Source organism: Lampetra planeri, chromosome 55 (assembly GCF_965212315.1).
Source record: "Lampetra planeri chromosome 55, kcLamPlan1.2.h2, whole genome shotgun sequence".
Taxonomy (NCBI): domain Eukaryota; kingdom Metazoa; phylum Chordata; class Hyperoartia; order Petromyzontiformes; family Petromyzontidae; genus Lampetra; species Lampetra planeri.
In genome coordinates, this window is record NC_136161.1 from 749,102 (window position 1) to 767,438 (window position 18,337).

The 18,337-nt window shown below is 46.7% G+C and overlaps 1 protein-coding gene across 1 annotated transcript; it reads left to right on the forward strand.

The window, feature by feature from the left end:
• The first annotated feature begins 4,709 nt into the window (after positions 1-4,709).
• On the forward strand, positions 4,710-17,971 carry LOC144735454 (hemagglutinin/amebocyte aggregation factor-like). Its single transcript, XM_078617855.1, has 5 exons — positions 4,710-4,845; positions 8,919-9,021; positions 11,288-11,482; positions 13,434-13,586; positions 17,650-17,971. Exons 1-5 carry the CDS (start codon positions 4,779-4,781, stop codon positions 17,693-17,695), a joined length of 564 nt encoding a protein of 187 aa, XP_078473981.1. The 5' UTR covers positions 4,710-4,778; the 3' UTR covers positions 17,696-17,971.
• Positions 17,972-18,337: the final 366 nt, after the last annotated feature.

The window sequence follows — 18,337 nt, forward strand, 5'->3', positions numbered from 1 at the left end:
TCTGCAAACCTCCCGGCTACCACCAAAGGTTTGTACACGAAGCCATACAAATATACAAACACAGACATAATTTCAACCGTGATGATGGGTACAAACTTAGTAATCATTGGAAAGATGTTATCAACCACGCAAAAAAGACTTAATCACAAATTTTTTGGACCATCTTATCTGACAGGCACTATTTTACTGTACTTTACCGAGTGTTAACATCCCCAGTTATTTTAACAGTACTCTCTTCATTGTTCAGCCAGCATTGGTATAAACATGGGCATTTTCGTTCTTTTGTCTATCATGTGTATCAGACCCCCCCTCCCCCTCTCTCTCCATTGTGTTGGCGTGTGCAGTAATTGGCCGCTTGCGCACAAGCGCTTCCACGTCCGTCGCCCACCCTTTTGGCCTCGCCCCCCCCGCCCCCCCTCCCTCCCGATACGTTCCATTCATTGGCTACCATAGTCTGATGAGCTCCCCCTAAGTTTGTACCCATCATCATTTTCGTTCTTTTGTCTATCATGTGTATTAGACCTCCCCTCCTCCTCTCTGCCCATTGTGTTGGCGGGTGCAGTGGCTGGCCGCTTGCGCACAATCGCTCCATTGTGTTGGCGTGTGCAGTAATTGGCCGCTTGCGCACAAGCGCTTCCACGTCCATCGCCCACCCTTTTGGCCTCGCCCCCCCTCCCTCCCGATACGTTCCTTTCATTGGCTACCATAGTCTGATGAGCTCCCCCCTCTCTCTCCCTCCCCCCTCAACTCACTTTTAAGGGATTACATCTTGAATCATTGCCTCACTTGATACAGCTAATCTGGCTGTGACGGTCCCACCTGATGACGGAGACTTGTGTTGCCTCCGAAACGTCGTGATTTTTGTTTTTATTTTACTTTCTACGTGACTTTACCGAAAAAACCTAAGAAGATGTTGTCACCTTCTCACCAAGCTGCTTGGCAATGTTCTTGTAGCCCATCCCAGCCTTGTGCAGGTCTACAATCTTGTCCCTGACACCCTTGGAGAGCTCTTTGGTCTTGGCCATGGTGGAGATTTTGGAATCTGATTGATTGATTGCTTCTGTGAGCAGGTGTTTTTTATACAGGTAACAAAGCACTCCCTTTAATAGTGTGCTCCTAATCTCAGTTCGTTACCTGTATAAAAGACACCTGGGAGCCAGAAATCTTTCTGATTGAGAGGGGGTCAAATACTTATTTCCCTCATTAAAATGCAAATCAATTTATACAATTTTTGACATGCGTTTTTCTGGATTTTGTTTTTGTTATTTTGTCTCTCACTGTTCAAATAAAACCTACCATTAAAATTATAGATTCATCATTTATTTGTCAGTGGGCAAACCTACAAAATCAGCAGGGGATCAAATACTTTTTCCCTCACTGTAGATAACGCCTACTGAGCTATATCTCTTTTTCAGAAGCGCCCTGGCCATTACAAATGACAGCCCAACGGAGTGGCATATCATCATCACCACCATGTGTAAATTTATAGCAGTAGCCAAAAACTCGCAATGCCGTGATGTTGATTCTGAATGTGGAGGGGAAAACCGGAGGACCCAGAGAACAACCCATGCATCATGGGGAGAGACAGAAAGACGCAGACTCCAAATATACAGCAGCAGGCATCGGGGTCGGGATCGAACCCACGACCTCCTGTAAACCAGGCGAAGTAGTTAACATCTCATAGACAACGCGGCACAAATCTTGGACTTCGCCAGCATTGGCTCTAGGAAGGCTGACTTTGCAGATGAGGCACTAAATGCCAAAACCCGATGCATAATTTTTGCTCGCTATTGAATCAATGCTGCTGGAATTATTATTTATAAAAAAAAAACCCGTCCAGAACTCACTCCCAGGAGGCCTCGTGTGAGGCTGATGGGCTGATTGGACGTGACCACAAAGGTACAGTCCGTCCTCCAATAACGCGATGGTGGTGGTAGTAGTTACTGGCAAAGGAGGTCTCAATGTCTATGGGCAGTGCTGAGTCTTTGGGCAGTGTTAGTCTATGGGTAGTGTTGAGTCAACGGGCATTGTTGAGTCTATGGATAGTGTTGAGTCCATGGATAGTGTTGAGTCTATGGGCAGTGTTCATTCTATGGGCAGTGCTGAGTCTATGGGCAGTGTTGAGTCTTTGGGCAGTGTTGAGTCAATGGGCATTGTTGAGTCTATGGGCAGTGTTTAGTCTATGGGTAGTTGTTAGTCTATGGGTAGTGTTGAGTCTATGGGCAGTGTTGAGTCTATGGATAGTGTTGAGTCTATGGGCAGTGTTGAGTCTATGGGCAGTGTTGAGTCGTTGGGCAGTGTTGAGTTTATGGGCATTGTTGAGTCTATGGGTAGTGTTGAGTCTATGGGTAGTGTTGAGTCTATGGGTAGTGTTGAGTCTATGGGTAGTGTTAGTCTATGGGCAGTGTTGAGTCTATGGGCAGTGTTGAGTCTATGGGTAGTGTTGAGTGTTTGGGCAGTGTTGAGTCTATGGGTAATGTTGAGTCTATGGGCAGTGTTGAGTCTATGGGCAGTGTTGAGTCTATAGGCAGTGGTGAGTCTATGGGTAGTATTGAGTCTATGGGCAGTGTTAGCCTATGGGTAGTGTTGAGTCTATGGGCAGTGTTGAGTCTATGGTAGTGTTGAGTCTATGGGCAGTGTTGAGTCTATGGGCAGTGTTAAGTCTATGGGTAGTGTTGAGTCTATGTGCAGCGTTGAGTCTATGGGCAGTAGTAATAGGTTTTAACCCTTTTATCTGGCAACAAAACTGACACCTTTTTACAAGGGATTATGTTTGCGTTAACCACAACACTTGCGGTCAAAATGCAAACAAAAGGCAACTCTGATAATCTATGCACTGTCCTTGAAATTGATTGGTCGACACCCGAGACAGCTTTTCTTAGAGCCCAGTCTCACATGGTGTTGGACTAGATGACGCCAAAAGGTGCACAACTCAAAGACAATGCACCATCAGAGTATTGAGAGCTCGGGACAAGCATTTACATTGATACCTCCTTTGACAGTACCTTGCTACTGCCAAAGGAGGTCTCATAACGCGATGGTTGTAGTAGTTGCGTTCCTGAAAGAACACCGCGCTATGGAAATATCGCGTCGTAACAAAATTTATAATACAATAGAGGAGTCCGCGATAACGCGTCAGATGCGTAACGCAGGGCCGAACAAAGACCGAGGTGCGTGAAGGGTCTGGTCTAGAAGCATCATCCAGCAGCATCCCACTGCCTTGCGCGATGATGATGCTACACCGAGGCAAGCCATACGACCGCTTATTCACGCTCGCTGCGACGTAGTTTCGTTCAGCTCGATCGCGTTTACATCCAATTCGTATCCGCGTTATAAACACGACGTGTTCCCGAATACACGCATCGCGTTGTGTATCCAATTCGCGTTAGACAACAACACGCAGCGTTATATAGAACTGACTGTACCCAGTTGCGTTGTGTAAACATCGCCACTGGGGAGACAAAGGCGGCCGGACGTGGTGCTGGCCACCCACCCCCTCGTGTGCTGTGCCGGCCTTCATAGGTGCTACTCGCTAACACTTGCCCCGACAGTCTGTTAAAGGCTATACGGGGGATCTTTGTATTTTTTTTGCTATGTACAGAATGATGGTGGTAGTGTTGTTGGTGTAGGTATGTTGAACTTCTTTCGCACCGTACGTAGCCATACCATGCGAACCGGGAGTGTGGGGGAAGAACAACAAACTATGGTTCTCTGTGTGAGTCTATGGGTCTCATTGTGAGTCTGTTGGTCTATGTGTGAGTCTGTGGGTCTCTGCATGAGTCTGTGGGTCTGTGTGAGTCTGTGGGTCTCTGTGTGAGTGGGTGGGTCTCTGTGTGAGTCTATGGGTGTCTGTGTGAGTCTGTTGGTCTCTGTGTGAGTCTGTTGGTCTCTGTGTGAGTCTGTGGGTCTCTGCATGAGTCTGTGGGTCTGTGTGAGTCTGTGGGTCTGTGTGAGTCTGTGGGTCTCTGTGTGAGTCTGTGGGTCTCTGTGTGAGTCTATGGGTGTCTGTGTGAGTCTTTTGGTCTCTGTGTGATTCTGTGGGTCTCTGCATGAGTCTGTGGGTCTGTTTGAGTCTGTGGGTCTCTGTGTGAGTCTGTGGGTCTCTGTGTGAGTCTATGGGTCTCTGTGTGAGTCTATGGGTCTCTGTGTTAGTCTATGGGTCTCTGTGTGAGTCTGTGAGTCTCTATTTGAGGGCATGGGTCTTTATGTGAGTCTATCGGTCTCTGTGTGAGTCTGTGGGTCTCTGCATGAGTCTGTTGGTCTCTGTGTGAGTCTATGGGTCTCTGCATGAGTCTGTGGGTCTGTGTGAGTCTGTGGGTCTCTGTGTGAGTCTGTGGGTCTTTGCATGAGTCTGTGGGTCTCTGTGTGAGTCTGTGGGTCTCTGTGAGTCTGTGGGTCTGGGTGAGTGTATGAGTCTGTATGCGAGTCTATGTAGTGTATGTATGCTGATGGGATGTGGACACACACGACTTTAATGATAGTTTTGTTTGTTTGCACGTTGACGTGTGCGAGGGAGCGATTATTGGAACCTCGGGCGAATAATTTATTTTAACACGTATAATTTATCTCTGCGTGTTCATCGTTTTTTTATTTGCTCACCCACCGAGCCTGTGGCTCACCGGTGGCGCAAGAGTGGAGATTCCATCCACCCCTCCACCACCACCCCCTCTGGGATGGTGGTGGTGGGGTTCTATAAAGCCAAGAGGGCAACGAGACAGCGACCATCCGAATTCCCCTTTCCAAGCCCGGTGCCAGCTAAGCTCTCATCCATCACCACCATGCAGCAGCAGCTCCTCCTCCTCCTCGTCGTGGCTCTGGCGGTCGGCATGGAGGCGACACCCCTGAGTAAGTGGACGAAAGAGCTTCATGGCTCATCGGATTCCTCCGGTATATTGAATGCTGAGTGTCGCTATCGTTGCTGTCATCAACAGCATCGGCATCATCATTAGCAGCAGCAGGAGCAGCACAATACAGAGATTAACTGCAGCAGCAATTTATTCCAACACCACCACAGACAAAGAGGGCCACTGCAGCTATGCACTTTTAAATCATCATCTCGATTGACAAACTCCTTTCTTTGGAACTGCTGCTTGTTGTGTTCAGTTTGCTGTATTTCCCCAGCACCTCTGATTAGCACGGTTGGCTACGTACGGTGCGAAAGAAGTTCAACATACGTACGTGTCTTGAGATTCATTGTTTATCATTGCTTTGAGGAATGAATTGTTTCATGAGATTCACTGTCAGTGGGATTCACTTGTCTCATGCGATTCACCGTTTTTTTTTACGATTTGCTGCCTCTCGGAATTATTAAACTATGAAACTAATTTTTCATTAAACACATAAAAAAAAAATCTTACCAGGTAAGGCACCACTGATCTATGTATCTCTTTTGCACAAGCGACCTGGTTGTGTAAATTTATGTCACCCAAATAAATACTCTAAATGCATAGAGACCCATAGATATGCATAGAGATGCATAGAGACCCATAGAGATACATAGAGACCCATACACTAAGCAATAAACTAAATATATATATTTAAATTTTACCAGTAAGGCCCCACTCACTTGCTATGCAGATATTTTTTACACGCTTTTTATAAACTCACTCTGTCTGTTGTCGTATCCTCAAATCTTGTAACTCAATTTTAACCAACTTCACAATGTGGTATCGACTGCAAACTTGGTATACGTATGTCATACTGATGACAATACTATATTCTATCATAAAAAATAAAATAAAATATATTTTTAATCAGTCTTTTTTACATGTTATGTTTCGGCTTGGGTTATGGCAAGCTTCGGGGCCACTTCCTGGAGTCGTGGAGTTTTGCCATTACTAGTACGGTACAATTCATTAACGCGTGTTTAAAAAAAAGTATTTTCAAATGTTACTTATTTTTGCAGAAGCGACCTGGCTGGCCACAAATGACGGCGCAACGAAGCGGCCCATCGCCATCGCGTGGAAATTTATATCACCCAAATAAATAGACTCTCTAAACGCACGTTTCTAAACATGCAATTCACCGTCTCGAAGGAGTAGTAACTCTTCTCTCACGAGCATCGTTGTTTATTTGCGATGCTACTGCCAGTGGGATTGATTCACCGTCTCTTTTTAAGTTTCGCTGTTTTTTGAGATTTACTTTCTTGAAAGGGCGCCACAGTGGCTAGGAGATGTTAACTTCCTCGCTCGGTATACAGGAGGTCGTGGGTTCGATCCCGACCCTGACGCCTGCTGCTGTATATTTGGAGTCTGCGTGTTCTCCCTGTGCTCGTGTGGATTTTTCGCCGGGTCCCTCCGGCTTTCCTCTCCACATAAAAAAATGAACATCACGGGTTTGTAGTATTTGGCTGCAGCGACACATTTTAAAATGATGATGAGGCCACTTCGTTGAGCTATCATTTGTGGCCAGCCAGGTCGCTTCTCAAATAGAGCTACAGTTTGTAACTCAGTGGGCTTTACCTGGTAAGATTAAACTATTTTAGTTTTAGATTTGAAGTTTTCGTGACTGCAGGGATCCATACTCTTTGGTTATTTCGGTAAAGTCACGTAGGTATAACATGAAGTAAATTAAATCACGACGTTTCGGGCGCAACACAAGCAATCGTCATCAGGTGGGAAAACCACAGCAAGAAACAATTGCAGCAGCCCTTTTGCCCACTTCAGAAATGTTTCTTGCTGTGGTTGTCCCACCTGATAACTGACGCTTGTGTTACCGAAAGAACCAAAGAGTATTTCAGTTTTATTACTATTTTTATGGTATGATTTGTTTACCTTTCCTATACTTTGCTCTCCGATCGTGTTTTTTTATTTGTTTGTTGCTGTAACGGTCTCATCCCGTGCCCCCTACCGAACAGCTATGACAAAGTAGCTGTTTCCCTCATCGGATTCCTCCAGCAGTATAAATACATCAGAATCGGAATATTTATTCTGCAGGAGGAATCTGACGAGCTATAAAGCTCTTGATTGTAAGTTTTCGTGACTGCAGGGATTCATACTCTTTGGTTATTTCGGTAAAGTCACGTAGGTATAAAATGAAATAAATTAAATCACGACGTTTCGGGCGCAACACAAGCGTCCGTCATCAGGTGGGACAACCACAGCAAGAAACAATTGCAGCAGCCCTTTTGGCCACTTCAGCTACTTGAAAGTTGACTGCGAAGATTAGACACGCCCCCGCGGCTGCCTGCTAATACTACTAACCATGTTTTATTTTACCCGGTAAGAAGGATCACTGAGCTGCCGTGTTGCTCTTTGTCAGAAGCGACCTGCCTATCAGAAATGGTAGCCCAACAAAGCGGCTTATCATTTGGACATACAGGGACTCTTGTGCTTATGAACATTCGACTTACAAACATTCAGAGATACGAACAAACCTGTCCATATGTCCAGTTGCCTGTTCGGATCGAGAGTCATCAGCTCAACTGATGCACGATAGATGGCGGTGGTGGCATCTACATCTGCAGAACATGAAGAACCAGTGGCATCTACATCTGCAGAACATGAATAACCAGTGGCATCTACATCTGCAGAACGTGAATAACCAGTGGCATCTACATCTGCAGAACATCAAGAACCAGTGGCATCTACATCTGCAGAACATGAAGAATCAGTGGCATCTACATCTGTAGAACATGAATAATCAGTGGCATCTACATCTGTAGAACATGAAGAATCAGTGGCATCTACATCTGCAGGACATGAAGAACCAGTGGCATCTACATCTGCAGGAGACTATACAACTTTCAAAGCCATTAATTCTAGATTTGAAGCTTTCGTGACTGCAAGGAATCATCTTCTTAGGTTTTTTCGGTAAAGTCACGTAGAAAGTAAAATAAAATAAAAACAAAAATCACGACGTTTCGGAGGCAACACAAGTCTCCGTCATCAGGTGGGACCGTCACAGAGTGTTAACATCCCCAGTTATTTTAACAGTACTCTCTTCATTGTTCAGCCAGCATTGGTATAAACATGGGCATTTTCGTTCTTTTGTCTATCATGTGTATCAGACCCCCCACTCCCCCTCTCCCTCCATTGTGTTGGCGTGTGCAGTAATTGGCCGCTTGCGCACAAGCGCTTCCACGTCCGTCGCCCACCCTTTGGCCTCGCCCCCCCCCCCGCCCCCCCCCCTCCCTCCCGATACGTTCCATTCATTGGCTACCATAGTCTGATGAGCTCCCCCTAAGTTTGTACCCATCATCATTTTCGTTCTTTTGTCTATCATGTGTATTAGACCTCCCCCTCCTCCTCTCTGCCCATTGTGTTGGCGGGTGCAGTGGCTGGCCGCTTGCGCACAATCGCTCCATTGTGTTGGCGTGTGCAGTAATTGGCCGCTTGGGCACAAGCGCTTCCACGTCCATCGCCCACCCTTTTGGCCTCGCCCCCCCCTCCCTCCCGATACGTTCCTTTCATTGGCTACCATAGTCTGATAAGCTCCCCCCTCCCTCTCCCTCCCCCCTCAACTCGCTTTTAAGGGATTACATCTTGAATCATTGCCTCACTTGATACAGCTAATCTGGCTGTGACGGTCCCACCTGATGACGGAGACTTGTGTTGCCTCCGAAACGTCGTGATTTTTGTTTTTATTTTATTTTACTTTCTACGTGACTTTACCGAAAAAACCTAAGAAGATGATTTCAAAGCCATTCGCCGTGTTTAGTGTATATGCCGTACAAACGACGGGAGTAAAGTTGGACTTACAAACAAACCGACTTACGAACAGACCTCTGGAACCTAACTTGTTCGTAAGTAGAGGAGTCCATGGATACAGCAGCAAAAATAAAGTATTATGATAAAGTTTCGTTTAGTTTTTAATGTCACCAACCTGCCTCCCAATATATGAAGACTTTGATTCTGTGTTCACTGCTCTGCTGATTGTTCACTGCCCCCCCCCCGCCCCCCATTCCGCGTTCTGTGCAGATGTCACCGGGTTGCGATCGCTGCACAAACGCTACGTCAACAGCTACGACGGACCCATCGACTTCTCTTGCCCGGCTCACCAGTCCATCTACATCATCCACAGGTGCGGGCAGTCCTCGACTTATAAACATAATTCGTTCCCGAGACCCCGCCGTTCGTAAGTTGAACGGTTCGCAAGATGGAACACAGTAAACTACCGCATGTCATGCTCACACAGACACTCCCTCCCAGCACGAGGCTGACTTCATTACGTCTCGCGGATGAGCGCTTGGCTGAACAAAATGGTGCTGCGGTTCAGTTTGCAAGTGAGAGTTCGCGCTTTAAGCAAATGTAAAAAAATATGTATTTCATGGAAGCTGCTTCGTAAGTGCGAGTATTCCTAAGGGGACGTCCATAAATGACGTCACGTACCTGGTGGGGGGGGGGGTCAGACATTTGTGACGATGTGTGACGAGGGGGGGGGGGTGAGAAATATGACGTCACGTAAAAATGCGCAACTTTAAATAAATATAGACAACACGTTCTACATAATTAAATATACTTTTTAATGAATGTTTTCTCCTACAACATCAGAGTGCAGCGCCACATTAAATACGCAGAGCTTTGTGACGTCATATTTGAGGGGGAGGTTTGACTTTTTGTGACGTCGTGTGACGAAGGGGAGGGGGGGTCAAAAATCGCGTGACGTCATTTATGAATAGCCCCTAAGCCGGGTGTGTGTAAGTCGAGGACTGTCGGAACGCACAAAAGGGCAAAGATCCCCCCCCCGTGTAGCCTTTAACAAATTGTTGGGGAAAGTGGTGTTAGTAGTGAGTAGCAGTGCCTATGAAGGTCGGCACTATGGCACATGCAGGGGGTGGGTGGCCAGCACAACCACGCCCGCCCGGCCGGTTTTGTCTTCTGAGTGTAAATGTTTACTACACACCGCAACGGGGGGGTACTCATTTGAGGCTGAGTCGACCTAGGGGAGGTCCAGACCCTGTTCAGATAATCGTCAATGGTGTTGGCCTCGGGCCGGAATGGAACTCGGGTCGTTGGGTTTGTAGCGCAGCGCGCTTAACCTCTACCGCTCACCATCACAGGTACGCACACACACATAACACCAATAAAAACAACCGCCTTTGACCACTAAGTTGGCGGTGACGTCACCACGTTGTTTGCGACAGGCTAAATGCACTTTGGTGCAACTGTCAGTCATCTCAGTCAGTCATCCCATGGCACCTGGGTTTGTCATGTGACCTCATTTCAGTTCAGGTCATTTATTAGGTATAGCCCTGTGTGTAAGTCGACCTGCTGGCAGCGAGTCTTCAACACTTCACGCGTCCTCAAAGTGCACCTGGCCTGGCACATGTGCCGTGGGGACGTCACGACCACTTCGTGGCGAATGGCGGATATTGGTATTGGTGCATTTTGAGGCCAACGTGAAGTGTCGAACGCCCGCTGGCAGGAAGTCACGGGACAGAACGAGGTGGTGCCATGGGTTGACTGAGATGATTTGCAGATGCACCACCTGTGCTCCCCACTGTGCCAACTTTCTGTATTTTAGCAGCCCGGCACTCCGCTCCGTGTTGTGAGAGTCGCTCATCTGCGCTCCGTAGTTGTTGTTGCGTCCTTCACGAGCCTCCTCCTCCTCAGAGGCCGATCTTGACACCGCCAGTACTGCTCATCGGCAGGTCCACTCAGCTCCACATCCTCCTTCACCGTATCAGCTTCAACTCTTCTGCAGCTTGTGCCCTGCCCGTTTAAAACTGAACCATTTTTTTTATTTTACCAGGATAGATAGTTCAACGACGTGGCTTATCACGTGGGCATTTGAACCTTCTGTTTATTCGGGACCCCGGGGTTCCGAATAAACAGAAGTCAAAATCGGAATTTATTTATTTCTTTTTGGCGACTCCGTTCCACCGCGCACAGAAACGCCGCGACCCACCTGGCGCGGATCGTTCGGCTGTCATTGTCTTCAAGCGCGGCGAGGACGAATGCGCAGAAGAAACAAATAATTGAAACTTTGATTGACGCATCGTGTAGAGCTCCTCTAGAGGAATAGATTGCCGTATCGTTTGCCTTCAACAGACATAAAATGATGTCGCAACGCAGTTTATGCGAGAGTCGGGGGCCTATGGGACCCTGGGGTCTGCCATGAGGTTAATTTATTGCAATACAGACAAATACTCTAAACGTGTGTTTATAGATGGGGAGGGAAAAACCGGAGGACCCAGAAAAAAATCTACGCGACTACGCGGGGAGGGGGGGACACAGCAGGCATCAGGGTCGAGATGGAACCCACGACCTCCCGCATACCAGGCGAGGTAGTTAATATCCCCCTGCATCGGTGTCTATCTGCGTGTGTGTGGGTGGGTGGCTGTTAGCATCCACAACAACGACGCTGAGGACCGTATCTGGGACTTCCGCTGCAAGGAGACGTTCGACGTGAGCCGCCCCGTCTCCTCCTTCGCGACCTCGTACGTGAACAACTTCGACGAGAAGCTGGATTTCACCTGCCCCTTCAACTCCATCGTGTCCGGCATCGGGAGCTACCACAGCAACGACGCGGAGGACCGCAGGTGATGGGACCGCCGGTTGCTTCGAATTTCACAAAGCTGTGGGAAAGAGCCGATTAGCGAAAGCGCCAGCGGTGGTGGCAAACTCCACCCCCCCCCCCCCCACGACCTCCTGCACACCAGGCGAGGTAGCTAACATCTCCTCCCCACTGTGTGTGTATGGGGAGCTGTAAGATCAGTGGATGGTGCAAACCCGAACGATTGAACCCCTGACCTCCTGCATGCCAGGCGAGGTAGTTAACATCTCCTATCCATACTCATTGGTTATTTCGATAAAGTCACCAAAGAGTATGGATTCCTGCAGTCACAAAAGCTTCAAATCAAGATCTCATATCCACTGTGTGTGTATGGGAAGCTGTAAGCGCAGTGGATGGTGCAAACCCGACCGATTGAATCCCTGACCTCCTGCATACTAGGCGAGGTAGTTAACATCTCCTAGCCACCGTGTGTGGTGACCTCTAGTTAGCGCACTTGCGCTGCAAAACCCGGTTCGATTCCTGTTCACGGCCAGCACCAGTGATAGCGATTATCTTCATTAGTACCTGGGCTTTTCCCAGGGCGACTCAGCCTCAAATGAGTACCTGGTGCAATGTGTAAACATTGCTACTTGGGAGACAAAGGCGGCCATGCGTGGTGATGGACACCCACCTCTGTATTTGCCGTGCCGGCCTTCATAGGTCCTCACTAACAGCACTTTCCCCAGCAGTCTGTTAATACGACATGGGGGATCTTGGTATTTTTTGGTGGTGATGGACAAAATGATGGTGCTGGTGATGGTGGCGATGATGTATGTATATTGAACTGCTTTCGCATTGTAGGTGCAGGGGGAAGGACAACACACTAAACACAAGCAACTGTTCTAAGTAAATGAGTTTGATGATGATTTAAAAGTGCATAACTCCAGTGGCTTCCCAGTATCGGAAGGAAGAGCATTCCAGATGGCCGCAGAAATAGCGTATCTGAAAGTGCCGCACTATGCGGTGACCATTTTTGTTCGATAGCTAGCCAAAAGCCGCTGCTGCGAGGATGACGGAAGTTCGTGTGATGATTTGTGGTTGTGATGTAGATGATGTTGGAACTGGTGAATTGAGATATTGGTGTTGGTGGTATTGATGAGATAATGGTGTTGGTGGAATTGATGAGGTATTGGTTGTTGGTGGAATTTAGGAGATATTGTATTGGTGGAATTGATGTGATATTGGTGTTGGTGGTATTGATGAGATATTGGTGTTGGTGGTATTGATGAGATTTTGGTGTTGGTGGAATTGATGAGATATTGGTGTTGGTGGTATTGATGAGATATTGGTGTTGCTGGAATTTATGAGATATTGGTGGTATTGATGAGATATTGGTGTTGCTGGAATTTATGAGATATTGGTGTTGGTGGTATTGATGAGATAATGGTGTTGGTGGTATTGATGAGATGTTGGTGTTGGTGGAGTTTGGCATGATGAGCATTGTTGTTGGTGTTTTTTGGGTCCCCAACCACTTCGCTCACTATTTTATTGTATTTTTTTATTTTGCCATGTAAGGTCCCATTGAGCTGTGTAGCTCTTTTTCAGAAGTAACCTGGCCATCACAAATTATAGCTCAACGAAGTGGCGTATCATGGATAAATGTATAGCAGAAAAATACTCGAAACGAATGTTTCTAAATGTGGAGGGAAAACTGGAGGACCCTCAGAAAAATGCATGCGACCACAGGGAGAGAGAGAGAGATGCCAACTCCAAATATACATCAGGCGTCACGGTCCAGAAATCAAATCCACGACCTCCTGTAAACCAGGGGAAGTAGTTAACATATCCCCATCACTGTGGTGCCCATAATGACGGCGATTACCATAATGACGGTGGTTATCAAATGGTGTTTTTCACTGATATTTTTGGTCATGAAGATCACGGAGATGATGAAAATGATGAGGATGATGACGAGGATGACGATCATTGCCTTGCAGATGGAAGTTCACCTGCACCATGCAGGCCAACGTCTGCATGGGTGCGTGCCAGTGGACTGACTACCTCAACGACTTCGACGCGCCAATCTTCTGGGTCACCCCGGACTCCCGGTACCTGGTGGGGGCGCACAGCTACCACAGCAATGACGCCGAGTAAGTGTTTCCGCCCGTCCGTGGCTGTTGTCACTTGAAACTTGAACCTTATGGCGGGACCTCGAGTTCCCGAATAAACGGAAGTCAAAATCGTAATTAATACATTTTAGGCGACTCCATCTCATCGCGCACATAAACGCCGTGGACCCACCAGAAATCAATCCTCTTTCTTCAATGAGCACCCGTTGTTGCCAAAATTGCTGTATTCATAAACAAAATTTTGAAACGTCGATTAGTGCATTGTGTATAGCTCGTCGAGATGAATAGATTGCCGTATCGTTCAACTTCAACAGACATAAAATGACGTCGCAACGCAGTTCATGCGAGCACCGGGGGCTTATGGGACCCCGTGGTCCCGCTTTAAGGTTCACTTCACAAACCGCTATCATTGGACACAGCAAGATGGGGACCGGGGTTCAAATTCCAGACTCAGGACGCATTTCAGCGTGGAGTGTATATGCTCTCTCCCCTGTTCTGCAGAGACTGTGTAAGTAAGTGTGTACACGTGTTGAACTTCTTTCACACCATACGTAGCCAACCATGCTTTTCGAAGATGTGGGGGAAGGACAACAAACTCTGCGGCTCTGTGCGAGTCTATGGGTCTCTGTGCGAGTCTATGGGTCTCTGTGTGAGTCTATGGGTCTCTGTGTGAGTCTATGTAGTGTATGTTCAACTTCCATTGAACTCCCCTCTGTTCTGCAGCGAGTGTGTGTAACTGCCCCGCCAATGGTGAATTGAGGGGCTGGAGTGTTTTATAACACAAAATACCCAGGCAGGTGCTGAGTTTTGGAGGTGCGGATGGTAAGGCTCCACCTCTTAGTAGCATGCTCCAGGTCAAGAAGCAGCGCCTTCAACTCCTCTGAATGAGCAGCAATCACCAGATCATCAGCATTTACTACTATAATAAGCCATGAATGTCCGCGTGTCCCGCGCATGACGTCACTCCACGTCGACCAGCCCCCCTCATTAATAATCATGAACAGGTTACGTCCTCCACATGGACCCCCCCCCATTAATAATCATGAGCGGGTGACGTCACTCCACATTGAACAGCCCCCCTCATTAATAATCATGAACAGGTGACATCCTCCAAATGGACAACCCCTCCATTAATAATAATTAGTGGGTGACGTCACTCCACATGGGGGGGCGAGGCGCCTCCTCCCCCCTTTTCAGCGTCAACTTACAACCCTCACTACAAAGGCGATCTCCGTAATGCTATTGAGATGTAGAAGTAAAAAGGACGTCAAGATGAACAAGGGATTATAACCTTTAAATTAAAAAAGTCTGTGTCACTGTGGCCTTACAAATTGCACACGAATGGATGCAATTAATATCACGTCGTGGTCTGCTTTTCGCTTGTAATTTCAGATTTACTGCAATCCACCCGTCCTTGGACGGGCAAAATGCTAGTACATAACATGATTGATCAACAGGGAGGTATCTCTCGACCGCAATCCGAGCATTGATCAGCCTCCCATTTTATCTGTAACAGATGGAGATTACTCCAGTACAACCATGGAAAGCTTTTCGAACTACATGATTTAAAAATTATGTTACATATTATAGAAGCCAGTGAACACCCCAAGATAAATAGGGAATGGCTCTGATTCCCAGCCACGCAGCTTTACCCGGGCATGCCAACCATTATGAAGATCCTTAATGATTGTGAGCAGAGTCAGGGACTCCAAAAGCACGATCAACAACCCAGAGCCCAGGCCTCTTTATGGTATCATAGGCCTTGACCAAGTCAATAAACACACAAATGAATACCAACATCCATAATTTCCCACTAAGTGGCGGTGACGTCACCGCGACGCTTGTGCCAGGCTATGTGCACCTTGATGCCACGTGAAGTGTCAAACGCCCCCTGGCAGGAGGTCACGGGGCAGACCCAGATGCCACGGGTCGACTGACTGAGACGACTGGCTGATGCACCACGTGTGCCCCCTTACTTGCCAACTTTCTGTGCTTTAGCAACCCGGCGCTCCGCTCGTTGTTGTGAGCGTCGCTCACAACAACTAGTGTCGCAAAAATAAACACACGCGCACACACACACAATGTGACTGACATCGGCCATAACATCCCCATTGGTGAAGAATTACCTGCAAATTGACTCCGTTTGGATTAAATACAGCAGCAACATCGACACCCCCCCAACCTCCTGTGATGGCGATGTGCAGAAGCTTTAATCCAGCTGCATGGATGATGATACTGATTCGAATTCATGGACTGATAGTACTTTGCTGAAGACAAAGTATTGTTGAGTTTTTGCATCAAGCTAGAATCCATATCCCGCAGAGAGGGTCCCTTGCTCATAAATATCTGGGCAGTTCACCAGCATCGGTATGAGTGTCCCTGACTTTTGCTGAAAAGATTCCGTAACGCACTTCATAACACATTTAAGTGTAGTACATTGTTGTGCTCCGACTTACGCACTGTTTGACTTACCAATGGTTCTCAGAAACAAAGTGTCTTCGTAAGTCGAGGGCTACCCGGATATAAGTACAAATTGCTTAAGTACATAGTCTTGCTCATTTTTCAACACCACGTGCGAGCTTGCAGCAAGGCAGAAAACAACAATAACAGTGACTTAAAGCTTTCGTGACTGCAGGAATTCATATTCTTTGCGTCTTTCGGTAAAGTCACGTGGATAGAAATAGTGGAAAATAAAAATATCACGACGTTCCGATCGCAACGCAAGCAATCGTCTTCAGGCAGAAAAAGTGGAGGTGAACTGCCCAGATATTTATGAGCAAGGGACCCTCTCTGCGGGATATAGATTATAGCTTGATGCAAAAACTCAACAATACTTTGTGTTCAGCAAAGTACTATCATTCCATTAATTCGAATCAGTATCAAGCAAGTCCTCCACTTTTTACGCCTGAAGACGAGTGCTTGCGTTGCGATCGGAACGTCGTGATATTTTTTATTTTCTTTTTCTTTTTTATTTCTATCCACGTGACTTTACCGAAAGACCCAAAGACTAACATTAACAGTACCAGACCACACCAAGACAACAACAGCAGTCCCAGACCACACCAAGACAACAACACCAGTCCCAGACCACACCAAGACAACAACAACAGTCCCAGACCACACCAAGACAACACTCCCAGACCACACCAAGACAACAACACTCCCAGACCACACCAAGACAACAACAACAGTCTCAGACCACACCAAGACAACAACAGCAGTCCCAGACTACACCAAGACAACATCAACAGTTGCAGACCACACAAAGACAATAACACATAGTCCCTCAATTACATTGCACATAAAACATGAAACTAACAATACACGGGTAAGGATACTATCTGTGTACAAACGTATTTATTTTCAATTCAACATTTAGTAGTAGAGCTGTCGCGACCAATATTATCCATAAGAGGTTGCTTTTGGTCACATTACGTAAATATAATGTGTCGTTGAACCCGCCACCATCCGGCACAGCCAACCAGTAAGTTTTGGCATATAAACAACACGTGACAAATTAGTTACAAGTTCAGCACACGTCACAGTACTCAAATTGTAAATGTGGTTGTGGCTTTACTCTCCAACACACAGCTGGCTAGTGCTGAATTCCTAAACTAATTGGCCACTTTTTATTTACGTGACAAACCTTACTCATTGGCCGTGTCGAGTGGTGATTGGGTTTAACGACGCATTTATATTTACGTGATCTAACCAAACAAATAACAAAATAATATCCTCAGAACCAAATGAGGTATATTCAAGGCCATGGCTTACATCAGTCCGAAAACGATCTTGAGCCCACAATCTCCTTCACCAACGCACACTACCCAGCGTGGTGAAGTATGGTCAAACAGCCGCTGTGACTAACACGGTCATTGGAAGGCCTTCATCCGGCAGTGGATTGGCGTTGGACTGCGTTTTAGATGTTAGATGTAAAATGTATCGGTTTGGGATCATGTTGTCATTGCTTTAGATGTACAATGCAGATTTTGACAAACTTTACTGATTGGCTGTGTCGGGTGGTGGCGGTGGAGTTTAACGACACGTTTTTAACTTATTTGCATTTTTCTTCTTGTGTCCACAGGGATCGCAGGTGGAAATTCCAGTTCTGCACCAAGGCCGCGTGCTAAACCAGCCGTGGAGTTTAGTTTTCCAAATTATGTTTTTGCATTTCATGGCGTACACGCCACACGCTTGCATTAACGGTGTATGCATCACATAAGCTTTTAAACTTGCACTGAATGTTTTATATGCGGGTGGTTCAGAGTGAAGGTGTCTTTCTAGTTTATCGGAAAAAAGTTGAAAGCCAAGTGGAAGTGCATAATACCTGATGCTCAACGCGCAATTCACAGCAGTGGTCTAAATACAAAACGTTAAACAAAACATTAAACACCTTGGCAGATTTATCAGCGTAGTTCAGGATCATTTTGCTTGTGTTTGAGAAAATGTGAACACGTCATCATCATCATCACCACGATCTATGAACATACTCCGTCATTTGTTTACACTTTCTTGTAGTGCCAATACGCTGAAGTAGTGCCACATTTTTCTGGCACCAATCTCTTATGTCGTCGTCAAGATGTTCTCTGTTAGGTCTTCATCTCTTTTCGGTTCCTTGCATTTTTCCGCACATACTTTTAATTTCCCTGTTGTTGTCTATCCTACATATGTGTCGAAACAGTGCCAGTTTCATTCTTATCACGGCCTGCATCATCAGGTTGTCTTTTTGTACGGGCAACCTTTTTCCTACTTCCACATTGGTCACTCTTTGG